The sequence below is a fragment of the Sitophilus oryzae genome, unplaced genomic scaffold, assembly GCF_002938485.1.
Source record: "Sitophilus oryzae breed Bouriz unplaced genomic scaffold, Soryzae_2.0 scaffold_2006_pilon_pilon, whole genome shotgun sequence".
NCBI lineage: Eukaryota > Metazoa > Arthropoda > Insecta > Coleoptera > Curculionidae > Sitophilus > Sitophilus oryzae.
The window spans coordinates 1067368-1086800 of record NW_022146732.1 but is presented as its reverse complement, the minus strand read 5'-3'; the positions used below and the strand labels follow the sequence as shown (position 1 = coordinate 1086800).

Sequence of the window (19433 nt, the reverse complement as noted above, 5' to 3'; positions counted from 1 at the left end):
AAATATATCAAAAAGAAAGTGAGAAAATAGCTTTATTAAAATAGACAAAACAAAATAACATTCATATTAAGTAAGTAAAAAAAAATACAATAATTATTCTTGTTGCAAAAGAAAAGAAAATATAGCAAACACGGAGATATAACTTTTAGATATTGATGTTCTGTTTAGTATAAATAAAATTATATGATCTTTGAAAGACTAAAGTGTATAAAGAAGCAGTCGGGATTTTTGGAATCCCGGAATTTAACATCAGGATTTCAGAGATAAGCATACACCGGGATCCCGGTTTGGAAATCCTATTTATCATATTAAATACAGTGTATAAAAAAAACAGTTACAGTTAAGGCTAAATCATTTTCTTTTAAATTACCTACTTGAAATAATAAAAAATAGGTTTTCTTCATTAGAATTCTAGTCATTGTTAAAATGAACCATAACAAAACTGGCTAACATTAACTTTTTTCCGAAAACAAAATTCAGGAAAGTTGTGCCACATAAACACATTCTCCTGATCTGATTTTCATCAAAATTACCTGCATATGAGGTGGTCCATGGCCCCCTTGACTTGCCGGCGGCATATGAGGCTGGTGCAGCGACGGACCCATTGGAGGCATTGAATGCGGAGGTCCGTTCAAATGTCCACCAGAATGCGGCGATATTGGTGGCGGTTGATACGGACTGTGCGGTGACTGTGATGGGGTCGGACTCTGACTTGGTGGCCCCATTGGGCTAGGAGCCTGAGGAGGTGGCATTGGACTACTGTTCTGAGTTGTTGGACTTGCCATTATATGTCCTGAAACAATTCTGTAATAATTGTTATTTTTTTTAAACAAATAATTTTATGTTGTATTACAGAATTATTAAAATCAGCTACAATTTATCTTAATTATACAGGGTGATTCACGTCCATGGTACGTTAGAGGTTTATGGAGAACCGGTAATAGGATTTTTGTTTTAAATTTAGATTTTTGCATAAAAGCACCTGCTATCTGTCTAAATTATTTTCAGAGTTACAGTGTTGCCGCTTCATACTAATAGTGATAGCGTCTTTGTTATTTTAAATGGAACACCGGGTATATTATTAGTACATTTTTCGAAACTATACAGGGTGGCGCACCTCATTCGCCTAGGTTGATTATACGAAAACGGAAAGATGTAGAAACAATTTTTTTTGTGGGTACATATATGTAGAGAGGAAATGTTCATAATTTAAAATTATTTTCAAATGTACAGGGTGTGTCAGAACTAAGATCCATACCAAAGTTATATTTTTTCTTACGGAACACCCGGTATTTTATTTCATATTTGGATTCTTGGGCATTAAATAAGGCATTTATTATAAGGGTTTAATATGATTAAATGCTTTGGTTGTTGAGATATTTAAAGATATTTAAATATGCATGCTATAATGAATAAGTTTGTCAACACCCTGTACATTACTTTCAGAGTTAATTCTTGTGCTGACTTTGAAGTCAAAAAAATAAAGTTTACTAAAAAAAGTAAAGTTTTTTAGTAAACTTTATAGTTTATATATTAGTTTCCTTAAATGTACCTATATAGGGGTATCAAAAATTGCTGGTCTATTTTAAACATTTATTTTACATAAAAACCTTCGTTATTTCAAATGCAACACTGTGTATTTTTTAAAATAAGTCTAAGCATATTTAAATGATCTTTCAATAAAATGGCAAGCAAGATGGCTGGTGTCGCCATGGCAATTTTCTAGTGATATAGTTAATAGCTATTTTCAAAATCGACATTAGTTTATGGACTTTATTTAAATTTATAACAATTTGCTTTTGTTTAATTTACCTACAATAGACCTTTATAATAAATGCCTGATTTTATGTCCAAGAATCCAAAAATGAAATAAAATACCGGGTGTTCCATAAGAAAAAATATAACTTTGGTATGGATCTTAGTTCTGACACACCCTGTACAAAATTCATGATTTTACCAGATTTTATGTCAATTTTATACATATTTTATTTTTCATCTTGTAAACTAAAAGAGACAGCTATAAGTTAGCACATATAAAAGTAAAATTATGAGATATTAAAGTAGTTTTGAAAAATGTAATGATATACTGGGAGTTAAAAAAACTAAAATTAATGATTTTCCGATTATAAAATATAATAGAAAAAATCGTCAGTGAAAGCTATAAAATGAAGATCGCTCTGTCATTTTATATGTAAAATTATATGGAGAACGTCATCGATCGTCATTTCCAAGCCAACTGGACGCCGTTTATTTCGATCATACGGTATTATGATTACATGCAACAAATATAATAGTAGGTATACAAATTTACATTATTACTCTGATTATTACACAGTATTAACATATTTAAAACAAATATAAACGGCATTCAGAAAAATTTGTAAAATTAAATTATAAACTTTTGAATATGAGCTTAGCTTCAATTCATTATAATAATGTATACATGCAACAAATAATATAGTTAGAATATGATATAACATACTTATTTGTGTATTATTTTAAACAAAATATAAACCGTATACTATAGAGTTGTTCTATAACAGCTAAGTTAAAAACATTTTAAAATGTGCTAAAATTAGCTTTATATATTTAAACTCGATCAAATTATTTATTTATCTAAACAAAGACCGCAATCAGCCAAACACAGCCGAATAAAATTTTAAAAAAATAGCGCATGCCCCGTCCAATTTTAATTTAATAATTTTACTCGGGGGACAAAGAAATGCTAATAATATGAATCCAAAAATCAATAAGCATATACAATTTTATTATTTTATTACATTACATATTTAATATAGAATAGCATTTATCAGTGTAGCTGAGGAAATCTGGATCATTTATGTCTTCCCGGCAATAAATTCAAATCAGAAGCAAGAAAAAAAAGTATTTCTAGTAGATGATTGACACATGAAGGTCATGGTTGTCATAAAAATTCTCAAGAAAACCGGCCTTGACAAGTGATCAAAACAAACCTCTAACCTCCAAACCGCTTTTTTTAATTTATCTAGCTCTGACAATATGAGAAAACACTGCCTATGCTTTATTTATAATAAGGTACTTTACTAAATTTACATATTTTATTACAGTTTCAAAATATTAATGTCATATTTACCTTTGTTTTCCTTTATTTTCACATTATAAACATTCCTCGGTTTTGTAAACAAACTTGCCGCGCAAACGACACTATTTTTAAAGACATTCTGGGAAAGCCGCTCTTTTCTGGGAAAATCAAACCGTGAACGCCATTTTCTAAAGCGCGTACCGCATTCAATTTTCTTTTGTTTTCATTTTCCTGTCTCGCTTTTTCACAAACAAGTTCGCGGTGTGGGCGGAGCATAGCGCCAAAAGAAAATAAAATCGAAAATTAATGCTTCCTGGCAACGTCGATATATTCGGATATATGAAGCTAAATTTAATACATTTAATAAAAAAATGATCAAAAAAGGTATATTAAGGTTTTAAAGAAACATTAGATAATTTATTAAAGCTTATAACATAATGACAAATTTTCTAAAAAGAAATATTAAAATTTTCATGCTCAAAGATTTTGATATTTAGGATTTCGACGTGCGTCCCGATCAGCTGATTCAGAGCTGTCAATGCCAATCAACTACTTGTCAACGTCAACTGTCAGCTTTGTCAGTTATAATTTAAAATTTTAAAAATATCTACAATTATTTGTTGTGTTGAGATTTATTATATATTTATTTTTGTGTTTATATCGAGTGGAAAATATTTGTGTTTCTTACCTTAATATCCGAAATTAAGATGGATTCTGATGTTGCACTATATATGATGTCGTTTTTAAGGGATTACAATTATCCTTTAATTCATAGCATGTCTGATGAGAAAATTACTGAAATTTTTCATATTTCAAATAGATGTTTTTTAATTTCCTGGCTTTTTAAAGTATTGGATGAAGAATCTTATTCCTCCGTATTAGAAGATCGAGAACAGGATAAGAATGTATTAGGAAATTTAATATGTAGTTATGGTTTTTGTATGGATGAGGAAAAAGCAGGGTTCTTTAATGGAGACTTACCTATGGCTGAACAAGTATTTTTACAGGTAAATATTCAAACGCTATATCTAAAAAATGCTTATTTTAGGTTCAGATACTTTACAGGATATTTAAGTTTATAGCAAATTTAAAGAAATCACCTTCCGTTGACAAAGAGAATTTAAATCTAACAGTTATTGATACATTAGTAAATACCAATTTGAATATCTTTCCGAGTTTTGGTGAACTTAAACCATTGTCAGAGAAGGAGAAAATTGCTAAACTTCAGGAAATTCAGTTGAAAAGTAAGAAATTACAGTTACAATTGAAAGAAATGCCAATGAAACCTAAAGATAAAATTACACATATGTCTGGAGAAAACGAAAACAACTTAGAAGATACTCTTAATTATTTAAGAAACAACTTATCTCAGTTTGATCGAATCGTAAAGGCTATCGATAAGGATAAAAACATGGCAACAAAGAGCAATTATAAGGTGAATCCGGATTCTGAGCAGTTATTTAGTAAATGCAACAAAAATCTAAAAATTATATATCAGGTAAGCTTTGTTTCTCTATAATCTTATTCTTTATTATCCTTCAATAATGCAAAACTCGGGGTTTGATATATGGTAGGATAGGTACTCTCTCTCTCTCTCTCAGTTAGGTACCCTCTAGTTCTTGCCCTGGAGCCTTCATATCTTTATGAATTTTGTGACATGTCTTTTATGCATAAAAATGTATTTTTTGATGTACCTACAACAATTTTTTGTATCTCTTAATTTCCTTCCAATCCATACTGAAACAATTTCAACACAACAGTCACCGCATCAGATTTTCAGTGATTTAGCTTTTTTAGCAAAAAATGAGAAAAAAAGGCCTTAAAAAACACTATTTTCTCGCAAGGTTATTAAAAATTTTCTCGATCAAAAACTATGCATTGGACATAAAAGATCAAGAGATGAAAATTCTTTAAAAATGTTGATCACAGCATCAGATTTTTAACGATTTGATCCTGAAGTAAAATATTTTTAATTTTTTTTTATTGAGGCTAAAATGGTTAGCGAAAGGCATATTCAGTTCAAAAGTAAAGTGTTCTTCTATACTGTGGTGAATTAGTGTTTTATTTTGATAATTTTTATTTGTTTCGGTGTCTTCTTTATTGCAAAACTTTCTGTACTAAATGTTATATGCTTTTTATAGCACGATGTTTATTAGTGTGGCTTTATTTATATATTTTTAGTTATTTTTGCACTGATTTGTTTTTCTGCAACATAATTGTGTAAAAGGTTTAAATGATTGCCAAAGCAAAAATTAGATTTAAACGCAAGATCAAACATAATAATATGAAACTGTACTCACAGTATTCACTCAAAAATATTATATAAAATACTTGTAGTGGTTTTAAAATAAACTAATAATTTGTAAACAATTATCGTAAATATTGTTTACCATTTGTAAAATTATTGTTTTTTTGTTTATTGTTTTTTTGTTTATAATATTATATTATAAATCATTATTATCAGTAACAATAATAATAGTAAATGCATTAAATAATATAATGTTGATGCTGAAATGAATAAGAACTACTTACTCAGTGAGTATTGCAGTGTTTGTTTTAAGTATGTTTGCAAATTAGGCGTTTTAAAAAATAATACCACCTCTCATTGGTTCACATTGTTATTTATTTGCTATAATTATAATTAATATGATCGAAAAATTCCCCTTAAATACTCTATTTTATTATACAACTATTTTAAATACCTAAAATAAATTTTACATTTAAATATTTTCTATATTCACCATATTGTCATTAAAAATTAACAATATTTTAAGTAAATTTCAAATACCGTATAATGTATCATTTGACATTTGACATTTGACATTTCCTATATAATTTTACATATAAAATGACAGCACAGCGATTTTCATTTCGTAGCCATCGTTGACGCCGTTTTCTTTTTCGATCGTCTTGTATTAAGTGGGTACCAAAGAATATAAAAAATAAAGATATCTATACAATTTTCTTCGATATTACTTAATAAAACTGTAAATGCTACAAGATATCATTGAATAAATAATATGTATATTTGATACATTAAAAAATAATATAGTAAAATGCTGTAAATTGTAATTTCTAAGTAACTCGACGTCGTTTTTTTCCTTTATACTGTACTTTTACTAATATATAAAAATTAGAATTTAATATGCACAAATTTTGTATATCTCACTAATACAGGGTGTTTAAAAAAACATGTGCCATCATTGGTGGGGAGATTCCTTTCGTAAAAATAAAAATTTATTTTTCATATTAACATAGATCTGATTTGCTTTGTTTTATACCTACAGGGGGTCAAAATCTTCATCTTTTTTCAACTTATTACAATTTTTTTCCAATTGCTTTTAGCAATTCAAATGAAATTTTGAGGTTATATAAAATTTACTACAAGTGCGACATATTTTAATGCTAAAAAGTGTTGACATATTGACCAGGGGCGTGCATACGGGTTATCACTGTAATATTTTTCTCAAAAAAAATATCTGCGCCACTGACTTTTTTCTTCTGTTAGCAAAATTGTGTAGACCGTTAAAAGCCGATTAAAAGTTGTCTCTTGATATTTTGTCTCCTTGATGAGATAAACGCAATTTAATTAATTTGCCTTGACCCAAGTCTAATAGCAACCTTTAAAAAAAAATGTTATTAACTTGCCAAAATGTTAAATACAGGGTGGCGCCTCTCATACGCCGCGGAGGCTCCAAGGAGGTTAATTCAGAGCACTTTTTAAAAATATAGAGCGTTCTACAGGGTGTTCTCAAAAAAAGTTACATATCAAAGTTGTGTTTTTTGTAATGGAACACCCTATATATTAATTGATTTTCGGATTCTGGGAGAAAAATAAAGGTGAGTTTTTTAAGAGAAGTATATGACTAAAATGTAAGGTTTTTGACATATTTAACATTTTCTAGAAATAAAGAACAATTTTAAAATTACAATAAAAGCGACCAAAATTGGAATTTATCCGGTATAGCCTAATATGTAATTAAATTAACTATTGTACTTTAAATCAAATTAAAACTTGATCCAAAAAGTTATACAGGGTGAGACAAAATTAATATTGAACATTGGTCATCTTTAAAAGCATGTTACTCTCTTATTTTAAATGGAACACCCAGTATATTATTCCGATATTCAATGGAGAATCCATGTCTTTAAAATACTATTAAGGTTGCCTACCCTTCAAACAAAGATTTTCCTAGATATTTTCATTTACATGATTGATTTTTTTATTTTTTGTTAAATTAACAAAAAGTATATATCACAGTCACCCCTAGATTTTTTCAAATAATAAAGATTTACTGACGCAAAATCATAAAAATTAAAATATCTGGGAAAATTTTTCTCTGAGGGGGTAGGCAACCTTAATAATATTTTGAAGATATATAAATTCCCCATTGAACACCGGAAAAATATACTGGGTGTTCCATTTAAAATAAAGGAGTAACTTGCTTTTAAAAGTGAATAATGTTCCATATTAATTTTGTGTCACCCTGTATAACTTTTCGGGTCAAATTTCAATTTGGTTTAACATACATTGGTTACTGTAATTAAATATCAGGCTATACAAAGTCAACTAAAATTTAGGTAGCTGTTATCGAAATTTAAAATTTACTCTTCATTTTCACAAAATGTGAAATATGTCAAAATCCTTAGATTATATATTATATCCTTTGATTATATGTTGTCTTTTATTGTAGAAGTATATGCTTCTTTAATAAAACTCACCTTTATTTTTTTCCTAGAATCCAAAAATCAATTAATATATAGGGTGTTCCATAAGAAAAAACACAACTTTGATGTGTAACTTTTTTGGGGACACCCTGTATAATTCTATATATTTTTATAAAATGCTTTCACTTAACCTACATAAGCTGCCAAAATTTAATTTCGATATAAACTACCGTTTTCCTTGGAGCTTCCGCGGCGTATGAGAGGCGCCACCCTGTATAAGTAACTCAGAACTCATTGATTTCTCATCAAGAAATATAAAAAAAAGTTTCTATAAAGATGGGTGCGGAAATGCATAGTTTTAAAGTTTCTGTATGATAAAACTAATAATAGGCCTTTTGTAACTATCTTAAAAAAACATAGCCAACAATAGACAAGATAATTATCTTATCCTGTCTATGGTTGGCTATGCGGGCCCAAGTTATCCCTGTTAATTTCCTAATATCATGATCCCATCTCAGGTTCGGTCTTCTTCTTGGTCTCTTAATTCCTCGTGGGTACCATGCTACCATTTTTATGGTCCATCTGTTCTTCTTGTCAGGTGTCCTACCCATTGTCATTTGAGGGATTTGACTCTGTTTTGAAATTTAGTAATAAATTGCATTAAATAAATAATTTATTAATTTTATTTTTATTATAATTTTATTATTGTGTTTAATAAAACTGCGTTTATCTAATTGAGGAGATCGAAATGGACAAAATATCAAGATACAACTTTTAATCGGCATTAAATGGCCTATAAGAGGAAAAAAGTCAATGGCGCACATGATTTTTTAGAAAAAAATATTCGAGTAATAACCCATATGCACGCCCCTGGTGAACGTGTCGAAACATTTTTTACCATTAAAATATGTAGCACTCATAGTAACTTTTACCCTCCAAATTTCATTCCAATCGATAAAAGCACTTGAAAGAAAATGATAATAAATCGAAAAAAATGAAGACATTAACCTCCTGTAGCTACAAAACAAAGCGAATCGCATCTATGTTAATATGAAAAATAAATCTTATTTTTACGTAAGGAATTTTCCCACGAGAGATGGCACATGTTGTTTGGGAGACCCTGTATGTGTAATTTCTTTAACAAAACAAATAACAAATTGATGCAAAGCTGAGAAAACTACAGTGCAAGCATTTTATTAAATAAATTAACCGGTAAATAGTTTAAGAACTTTTGTAGTTGAGGGATCAATATTTAGCAGGCGGAGGGGTTACAGGGGTCTTTTGGTAGATTATTCGTTATAGTCATAGGTTATAGTGTATTTTTAAGACCTGTATTCATTTTCAGTCGATTCTACCGGGTGTTTCTCAGAAGGGGCTCACCTTTTTTACTTTTTATTTTTTCAGATAATACAACGAAATTTGGTTTGTTAGTATATTATGACATAAATCGGGATTGATTGACGTATTCAATTACCTTCGGTCGCTTCCTTTTCACCGGAAATGACTACAACTTTGAATTTTTAGATTGTATCTTAAGTACTTTTTTACTTTATTTGATAGAAAATGACATTCTGAATAGAATGCCATACCATACGTCAATTTTAGACATTTCCAATTAAATAAAAATAGCTTTTTAAATTTCAATCTAGAGTGCCAAGACTAAGTTAAAACACTTAAAACTATCAATTTGTAATCAAAGAACTTTGGAAACATAATATATTTGATCGTGTAATTTTTTTTCCTATCCCTTCATGACCGCTTAAAAGATGCCCAAATCGTATTTTTAATGATAACTCAAATTTTTCAAATGGTATGAGGCCGGCTCAGCACATTTGGAAAAAACATTATTTGCGAATAATTTGGAACCACATACTTGGTATTTGGAGTAAAATTGTCGTTACGTTTATTTATGGCCATTTTTTAATTGGAAATGTTAAAAGTTGACATATAATATATCATTCTATTTAGAATGCCATTTTCTATCATATACAGTAAAAAAATACCGAGGGTACCATTTAAATCAAAAGTTGTTGTCATTTCCGGTGAAATAGGTAGTGACCGAAAATAAATGAAAACGTCGATCAATCCTGATTTATGTCCACTAACATACTAAATCTCGTTTTTTTATCTAAAAAATTATTAAAGTAAAATTTCATTTCCGGTGTCAAACTTCCTATTAAGTAGTAATGTTTAATTTCAGAGTCCCATAATAATTCCGGTTTTTAATAAAAATAATCATAAAGGTCTTTATTAACAAAAATGAAATTATATGGACGAAGTCTAGTTACATAGCTATTCACCCTCAACTCACAATAAAATTAAAATTGTAAAATATTTTCTTTGTGTAAACCAGTGATTCCCAAAGTGGTCCAGGCGGACCCCCAGGGGTCCACGGGAGACTTGCTGGGGGTCTACGTAGGCGTGAACAAAAAATGGGGGTCCATAAGATGTTAATGGGGGTCCACGAAAATTTATCTGCTTTTGATAGTAAAGAGCAAAAATGTAAGCATAGTTTTTATAAGGGCCTACCTACATTGTTTTAAGTACCTATCTAAGCAGATAATATTTTAATAAGGCAAGCGACTGTTACTTGTCCAAACTTGCGTATTCGATATTACGTACAATTTCGTGTACAGACTTGCAAAGCGCTATCCGCCCGACAATGCTTAATGCTTGTTCAGACATGAACTTGATCACCACTATAAATACTTGATGCCAAAGGCAAACGCATTCATTTGTTTCCGGAATTTCGAAAAAAGGCGGAATTTGGAAAAAAAGTTGTGAGAAAATTTATATCTGTGTTTGCTAGTGCCGGAGAAAAGTAAGTAACCTACCTTTTTTGTTATAGTACTTAAGTATTTTGTTTACGTGTACTAGTCGGTTGATCACAACGGCCTGTATAGATAGGTAACTTAGTACTTTACAGATATTTTAATTGTCCTCTTTCGATTTGAAGACAAACACAGCACGTTTTATTCAATTGTTTTTCACGAGAGAAACACTGCCTCTCTAAAAGGCCGAATAAGCAATATTGCAGAGCAATTAATTTTGTAATTTTTCTTGGCAAATAACTACTAATTTTATAAAACAGTAATTTCATAATCATTTTAAATTGGTTTTGAAGTAACTATTTTATCAAAACTATTCCTTTTCGGAAAGAGCGAGCGGTGCGCGGGCGACGGGAAAAGGGCGGGGCTTGGACTTCGATGCCAGTTTGTCACGTTTTAACAATGAAGCCGCAGACAAAAAATACGCAAATACACGGAGCGCGTGAACTCATTGATTTAATAAAATGTTAGTTATCGTTTTTATGGACAATTTTGGGATTTCGACTTTTATTTTTTCCTACACAAATATGATCAGTATTCGATACTGAGTACACCAATTTTTATTTATACTATTAAAAATTAGTGGTAATTATGTACTTTAAAATTGGTACCGTTTTGTGAAAACGTCTGTATTTGTCTCAGCGGTTTATTAGTTGGTCCCTTTACAAGCTGTAATTCTATTTCCGCGTGCTGACAAAGGCTGCGGTGTGATACCTATATTCAGAAAAAAAACTTGGTTACTAAAACATTTTTTTTTTTACAGGTAAGGTAACTGACACGAAACATGGCTACAGCAAAGAAAAAATGTCGACAATATAGTATCGATTATTTGAAATATGGTTTTGTTCCATCAGAGGCAGACAAACAATTGCCCATGTGCCTATTATGCAACAAAGTTTTGAGCAATGACTCTATGAAACCATCAAAGCTCGAAGATCATCTAAAAAGGTGTCATACTGATAAAATAGGTAAAGATTTAAAATATTTTCAAACATTGAAAGAAAAATATGGAAAGAGACCCACCATGCACAGTATGTTCGCTTCAACATCTCAAAGTAACGATGATGGCTTGCGGGCATCTTACAATATCTCATTACTTATAGCAAAATCTGGAAAACCGCACACTATCGGAGAACAATTAATTTTACCCGCTGTTGAAGAGGTTTTAAAAACTGTTTTGCACAAATCTCCATTTGACGTACTAAAAAGAATTCCATTAAGTAACAATACTGTACAAAGACGCATTGATGAAATGAGCTCTGATATCGAAAGCTTTTTGTGCAATCATCTGCAAAAAACTCATTTTTCTATACAACTGGACGAGTCAACGTTACCCAGTAATGAAGCATTACTATTGGCATATGTCCGATTTATTGTTGAGGAAGAAATTCACGAAGAATTGCTATTTGCCAGAACTTTGGAGACTGACACTAAAGGCGAATCAATATTTAATGTCCTGAGTAATTTTTTTACGGAAAAATCGATCCCATTTACAAACATTATTTCAGTGGCAACAGACGGAGCTCCTGCAATGGTCGGGCGATATCGTGGGTTTATAAGTCATCTCAAAAGAATTATACCAGGACTTACAGCTATTCATTGCGTAATCCACCGACAACATCTTGTGGCAAAACATTTAAGTGACAGGTTGAACCAATCTCTTCATTTTGTAATAAAAGCTGTCAACAAAATCAGAAGCAATGCATTGAATACGCGTTTATTTGCTCAATTGTGCGACGAAAATGATGAAGACTTCCAACGACTGCTCTTACATACTGAAGTACGCTGGTTGTCGAAAGGTGCATGCTTAACGAGATTTTACTCTGTTTTCGATTCCATATTAGAGTTCTTAGAAAGTAGAGATCCAGATTTAAAAGAAAACTTGATCAAATTCAAAGCAGACATTGCGTATTTGACAGATTTGTTTAAAAAATTTAATGATATTAACTTGCAGTTACAAGGGGACAGCCTGAATTTAATAAAAACAAAGGGGATAATTTCGGCTTTTCTTGGGAAATTGAAATTTATGAAGCAAAACATTAGTCGGCGCGAATTCTCTCAATTTCCAAACTTGTCGCAGGTAGAATGTATTGATGAGGATATCCATACCTACAGTCAACATTTAAGTGCTCTGCATGATGACTTCAAAACCAGGTTTGAAGATATACTGACGATGGATATACCACCATGGATCATAAATCCATTTGATGAAACGGAAGTGGCCAATGTTGTATTACAAGAGGAGCTGCTCGAGCTAAGCACTAATGAGGAGCTGAAGGTGAAATTTAGAAAAGGCTACCCAACATTTTGGCTGCAAGCAGAAATACCCGAAAAATATCCTGGACTGTGGGAAATCGCAAGGAAATTTTTAATAGCTTTTCCCTCGTCATACCTTGTCGAAAGGAGTTTTAGTGCGTTACAAACCTCTTAACAAAAAAAGGAGCAAATTAAACATCACAGAGCGGGGGATTTGCGGTTATTGCTCACAAAAATAAAGCCAAACATTGATCGTTTGCTGACACTCCATCAGATACATCCTTCCCATTAATTCAAAATTATGACCCTGAACCTATATTACTTTAATATTGTAATTCTATTCTTTTAATAAATAAAGTGATATAAAATGTACCATTTTTCGTTTTTATTTTACATATCGGAATATAGGGACAGAACTCAGAAGTGACACAATTTTTATTTTTTGGCGACTTTAAGAATGTGGTAGAAATGTAGCAGCAGGGGGTCCACCGAAACCAGTAAAATTTTGAAAGTGGCCCACGAGAAAAATAAGTTTGGGAACTACTGGTGTAAACAAATTAGTTGTAAATGTTTTCCGCGATCCCAGTCAATAACCGCGTCTCCCATTGTCGAATACTCGGTAAAAAATAAAAATCACAGATGGACGCCCGAAATTAAATGAGATCTTTCCAAGTGTCCGGTACAATGTCCGCCGAAATGCACGCCGTTCAAAAAGAACGCGCGCGCTCTAGCATAGGCAGACGCACACTCTGGCCAAAGTTTACAGAATAAAATACTCTGGCGTACAAGCTAGCCGTTCGGCGCTCCGCGCTCCTTAATAGGCCTAGGCTAGCTGTACATGTTGGCTTTATTATTTATAAATCTACCTATCTCACAATTTTCACTTCTGTTTAATTATATATGCTCGCGAACGTTTTGTTCCGCTAGCTTGGACGCGGCTTTAGAATTAGAATTTAGAATGAATGGGAGGGGGGTTAATCACTGCGACCTTACAGATCTATTGTGTTCCCCTTTCTTGAGTTACAACTCATCATACAGTCCCAGGGCTTTGACAAAAGCCAGTATCTGGGACGGTTTTACGGAGGGTACTTCTCCATCTCCAATATCAGTCGTACCAAAGTTCATGGCACGAATGGTTGTCGTCTCGGCGCACTCAGTGATGTAGTGTTCTGGTGTTTCCCCATCTTCCCCACAGAATCTGCATTCGCCGTTTCTTCTTAGTTTCAATCTACTGAGGTGTTCATTGAGGAGACAGTGCCCTGTTAAAAACCCCGTGACAATCTGAAGATAGTTCTTACTTAACTCCAGGAAGATCTTTGATTTTTCTTGTTCGTACGCCCTCAGAAACTTCTTCGAGTGTCTTAGATCGTTGCTTTACTTAAGCATTTAATATACAGGGTGTTCATTTTAAAACTTACCACCCACGTTATCTGCAAAAATAGACAGATTTGTGATATTGGCGGAAACACGTCAATAAATTTATCGAGGGGGAAGGTGTTTTATGAAAAATCGGATGGCCCTGCTTCAACCCCCTAACCCCCAGGGCTAGCACCCCAATTTTTTTAAACGAGACAAGGGGTCGTGTGACACATCATTTTAAAGGGCTTTTTATTCTGAACGTTTTGACGTCCTATTTTTTAAATTTTAATTTACCGTTGAGGAATAACACCCATTTTAAGGTTGGAATAATTATTTTTATTTAAATCATTACCTAATCACTAAGCTTATCTAATTAATTGCTCAAAGTGTTCTCCATTGACTTGTAAACAATAAAATAATCGCTGTTCAAATTCTTGACGGACATTTTGAAAAATTTCCTGAGGTATGGCCCTACACGCTGCTGTTATGCGATTTTTTAAATCTTCAATGTCTAGGGGAACGGTTTTATAAACTACTGACTTTAAATGACTCCAAAGATAAAAGTCGTTTAGGTTAGGTTAGGTTAGGTTCTTCCTATCCACCTCTCTGGAAATCTGTTGCCCAGCCAATCCGAAACATATCTGGCGTAGTGGGGAGGAAAGAGAATAAAATCTTTATTAAGTATGGCGTTACCGACTTCATCCCTTTGATTTTCCACTGCATAAGTAATTAGTGGATCAATTGCTTCTTCCAACATGTTTAGGTAAATCTCTCCCGTCAGATTTTCATTTAGGAATATTGGACCTAGTACAGTATTACCCAGAATTCCCGCCCAAACATTGATTTTTTGTGGGTACTGCGTATGACCTTCTCTAAAAATATGAGGGTTTTCATCACTCCAATAGCGACAATTATTGTTATATATTTATCGGAGTACACCTCCACCTGTGAATACCTGAAAAATAGTGAAGCTGATGTCATAAGTTTAGTTGTCAATGATTTGTAATTTTGAAATGGTATTTTAAATAAAAATAGAGTTTAGTGCACTTTATATATCTATAAACCCCCCAAGAAACATAAAAGTGGTGTCAGAAGCGGGATAGATATATAAACTCGTGAAAGTGCAACATAGAAACGAAATCTACGAACGCCAACGCAACCTCGTCAAACTTCGTGCTCAAATACAGACATCGTCACTTTGGTAAGTCTCCTGTTTATAAACGTTGTTCAACATGGCTCAAGTAACACCAGAATTACTCCAACAACTATCGGGATTAATTGCCAATGCCATACGACAGTCTCAAATACCTGGTCCAACAGAACAAACGTCATCAGCACAGCCTCGACCACCCCAATTCTCCATGCAAGCGTATCGCGCTGCCGACGGAACTTCAATCACGGACTACTTTACACGGTTCACCTGGGCGCTCAATCTGAGTAAAATCCCTGAAGAACAGCATTCTTATTCATTATGCACGTGTCTATATGGGTTCTGAGCTCAACGATGCCTTAAAGATCCTTGTCAGTCCTGAAGATCCAGAATATTTAACATATACTCAAATTCAAACGAAACTTACTGTTCATTTCGACGCAACACGCAATAAGTTTGCTGAAAGTATCAAATTTCGAAGCATCATGCCAAAACCAGGAGAATCCATTGCTAGTTTTACCTTAAGACTGCGACAAGCTGCAACCTATTGTGAATATGAAGCATTCCTCGACAGAATGTTGATTGAACAAATGCTCGCAGGTCTAGAGTCAAGAGAAATGTGTGACGACCAAACAGTTCATCAACACGCCGATACCAGAAATCACCAAATCAAGCAAGGTATCACCAAACAAATCAGACATCCAAAGACAATCAGCCAGTATGCTCAGGTTGTGGTGAAAATCACCCTCGAAGTCAGTGCAGATTCCTCAACGCCAACTGTCTCAAGTGTGGAAATAAGGGACACATCAGCAAGGTATGTCGATCGAAGACAACACGGGGTACAAATCTTGTCACGGAAGATAAACCAGCAGAAAACATTGATGTCGTGCAGCATCTCAGTAAACTAGAGGTAATTGGAACAGTCCAGTCATCACCAAAGAAACTGATTGATGTCAACATAGAGGGAACCACTGTCGAAATGGAACTTGACACCGGCGCTCCATGCTCTATCATAGCCAAATCAAAAGTAGCTACAATCAAACCAGAGTTTCAGTTACAGAAGACAGATCGTCACTTCGCTAGTTACACGGGTCACCGCATCAACTGCATTGGAAAGACGTCCGTCAACGCCACCATTGGTACCACCACTAGCAACCTATACCTCTACGTAGTTGCAGGAGAGTGTGAGACGCTACTTGGACGAGAATGGATCTCTGAGTTTGCCCAAGAGATCAACTTTGAACGCCCCTTTGCAAAACTTGATCTAATTCATAATCTGTCAGTCAAACAACCACTGTCCTTACAACATCAAAGACAACTTGACCACATCCTCAACCTGTACCAAGACGTATTCAGCAAGTTATTGAGTTTATTGACATCTCCATTAAGGAAAAATGTGCATTCGTCAGTAAAACATGTGTTTAAAAGCAAATTTGGAGTTAGTGCAATGTACTGGGTCATTTCTTCACAAAATTGAATTCTTCGATCTGGGTCATCTTCATTTAATGCGTGAAGAATGTGAATTTTATACGGATGGAATTTGTGAAGCTTAGTTACCTCGTGGATTGATCCGACTGACACGTAGGCGGTATTAGAAACCTGCCTTATGGAAGTACATGGATCTGCCGCAAAATGTACTAAAACCTCAGTTTGAGTAGCCTCATCCAGAACCCTAGGACCTCTATGTTTTGAATTGGCTACCGACCCCGTGGTTCTAAACTTTTGAATAAGCTGCATGCAATAAACGCGAGAAACATTTTTATCGGGATGTCTCGCATTGAAAACAGCGGCAGTAGCCCGGGGTGATTCATTACATGCTCCATAAATAAGCACTAATTCAACTCTTTCTTCCAGAGAGTAAACCATTTTTATAAAACTGTAGCGCGAAATTGAAAGAAAACTTATGCATTCACATCACAAAGTGACACTGATGTTTCGTGGGAATTCTTCTGGAATGTCATAAAATAAACAAATAAAAAAGAAAATTTTAATGATAACAAAAAAGTCTGTTTAAAAAGGTGAAATGCATGTTGTTTACTGATTTTTTTTAATAATAAACATGTAATTTTTATAGCATTTATGGGACAGAGCAGTAATTTGGATATTTTTATTATGTCTACCTATTTAAACCTTAACATGGGTGTTATTCCGCAACGGTAAAGTAAAATTTAAAAAATAGGACGTCAAAATGTTCAGAATAAAAAGCGCTTTAAAATGATGTATCACACGACCCCTCATGACATTTAAAAGAATTGGGGTGGTAGCCCTGGGGGTTAGGGGGTTGAAGCAGGGCCATCCGATTTATCATAAAACACCTTCCCCCTCGATAAATTAGTTGACGTATTTCCGCGAATATCATAATTCTGTCTATTTTTGCAGATAACGTGGGTGGTAAGTTTTAAAATGAACACCCTGTATAAATAATAGCAGAGCCTTTAAACGTATATTTTGTGACTGACTATTTAACCCAGCATGTTTCATTTTTTGACTTCTTATGAGTTAAATATAATACACTCTTTTCTACATACTGACATTTTAGGGGTCCCTTTGTTTTTTTTAATCCTGCAATAGTTGCCTTAGCACCAAATGCCTTTTATGGAAGAAGTAGTTTTTTTTTATTTAAATGGTTGTATGTTGTAACTAAGAAAAAACTAAAAGCTTTGAAAACGGTCTCATTTTTACCACCTCATCCAATCTAAATTGTAAATATATTTTTTTACAAAATATGTTTTGAAATTATTATTTTTTAGAAAAATTAAGAATCAGACTGTAGGTTATAATCTTATATTACATGTTTTTATATGCTACTTTTATTTAATACAGTATTTTATTTTTAGTATATCGAGGATTTAAATACCATAAACAATTTTAAAGTGAATGATGTACAAGAAGTAATAGTTAACGATGAGCTATCTCCATTAATTGATATTTTGGTTGAACAAATACAAAGCATTTCCAAACTGATACTCCTTTAACAGTTTTATTAGTTTTAACTAGGTAAGCAAAGGATGTAAGCAAAGACATCTAACTTAAAGGAGTCAAAACTATTTACTATTGTATAATAAAACTATTGTTTTATCCCGATCATCGTTTTGAACAAAAATCCACGTTGACAATTTTCTGCGGATTGCGTTAGATCTACGTCTTCTGTTTGAAAACGAAGTTTGTTATTACTGTTATTAAGAATATATAAACAAGGCTGTTATTAATGTTTTTTTTTGGATACCTATAGAAATGGCATACAAAATATACAGAGTGACGCACTTCATTCGCCTTGGTTGATTACAAAATACGTTTTATTTTGTAATTTTTTAATTTGTAAATTTTTTTAAAAAATTGTACGAAAACGGAAAGATATAATCAAAACAAAATATTTAGGGGTATATGTGGGATGGCAATGCGCATAATTTAAAATTATTTTGAAATGTACAGGGTATGTCAGAACTAAGATCCACATCAAAGTTTTTTTTTTATGGAACACCCGGTATTTTTTATTTTATATTTGGATCCTTGGGCAAAAAATAAGGCATTTATTATAAGGGTTAAATGTGTATACAAGCTTTGGTTCTTGGGATAATTAGAAATATTTAAATATGCATGCTAATAAAAAAATTGTCAACACCCTGTACATTACTTTTCAGATTTAATTCTTGTGCTGACTTTGAAGCCAGAGGAATAAACTTTACTAAAAAAAATTATTGCCTCCTTAAATATATACAGGGGTATTAAAAATTGCTGGTCTATTTTAAATATTTATTTTACGTAAAAACTTTGTTATTTCATTCTTCGTTTCTTGATAGAATAATAAATACTATTTATTAAACTATTATAGGCAAATTAAATAAAAGAAAACTGATATAAATTTTAATAAGGTCCATAAACTAATTTCGGTTTTGAAAATAGCTACTAACTGTCACTAGAAACTTGCCATCACGACATCAGCCCTTTTGATTGCCATTTTATTGAAAAATCGCTTTATATTCAAAATCTGAGCTAGATAGGTATAGGAAACTTTAATATAGTTTGAATGAGCATACAAATCTCCTTAGATTTATTTAAAAAAACACAGGGTGTTGCATTTGAAATAATGTCGCTTATGTCAAGAGCAAGA

At 32.5% G+C, this 19433-nt stretch overlaps 2 protein-coding genes across 2 annotated transcripts in view; one reads left to right on the top strand and one right to left on the bottom strand.

The window, feature by feature from the left end:
• LOC115883870 (ATP-dependent helicase brm-like) overlaps positions 1 to 3331 on the bottom strand; it is a 220412-nt gene extending 217081 nt beyond the window's left edge. The window contains exons 1-2 of the mRNA XM_030902283.1: positions 3113 to 3331; positions 534 to 804 (exon numbers count right to left, since the gene is read on the bottom strand). Of these exons, the coding sequence (XP_030758143.1) occupies positions 534 to 785 (252 nt within the window). The 5' untranslated portion in view covers positions 786 to 804; positions 3113 to 3331. The remainder of the gene's footprint in view (positions 1 to 533; positions 805 to 3112) is intronic.
• Positions 3332 to 3644: 313 nt separating this feature from the next.
• On the top strand, positions 3645 to 19002 carry LOC115883873. Its single transcript, XM_030902288.1, has 3 exons — positions 3645 to 4056; positions 4110 to 4559; positions 18160 to 19002. Exons 1-3 carry the CDS (start codon positions 3769 to 3771, stop codon positions 18295 to 18297), a joined length of 876 nt encoding a protein of 291 aa, XP_030758148.1. The 5' UTR covers positions 3645 to 3768; the 3' UTR covers positions 18298 to 19002.
• Positions 19003 to 19433: the final 431 nt, after the last annotated feature.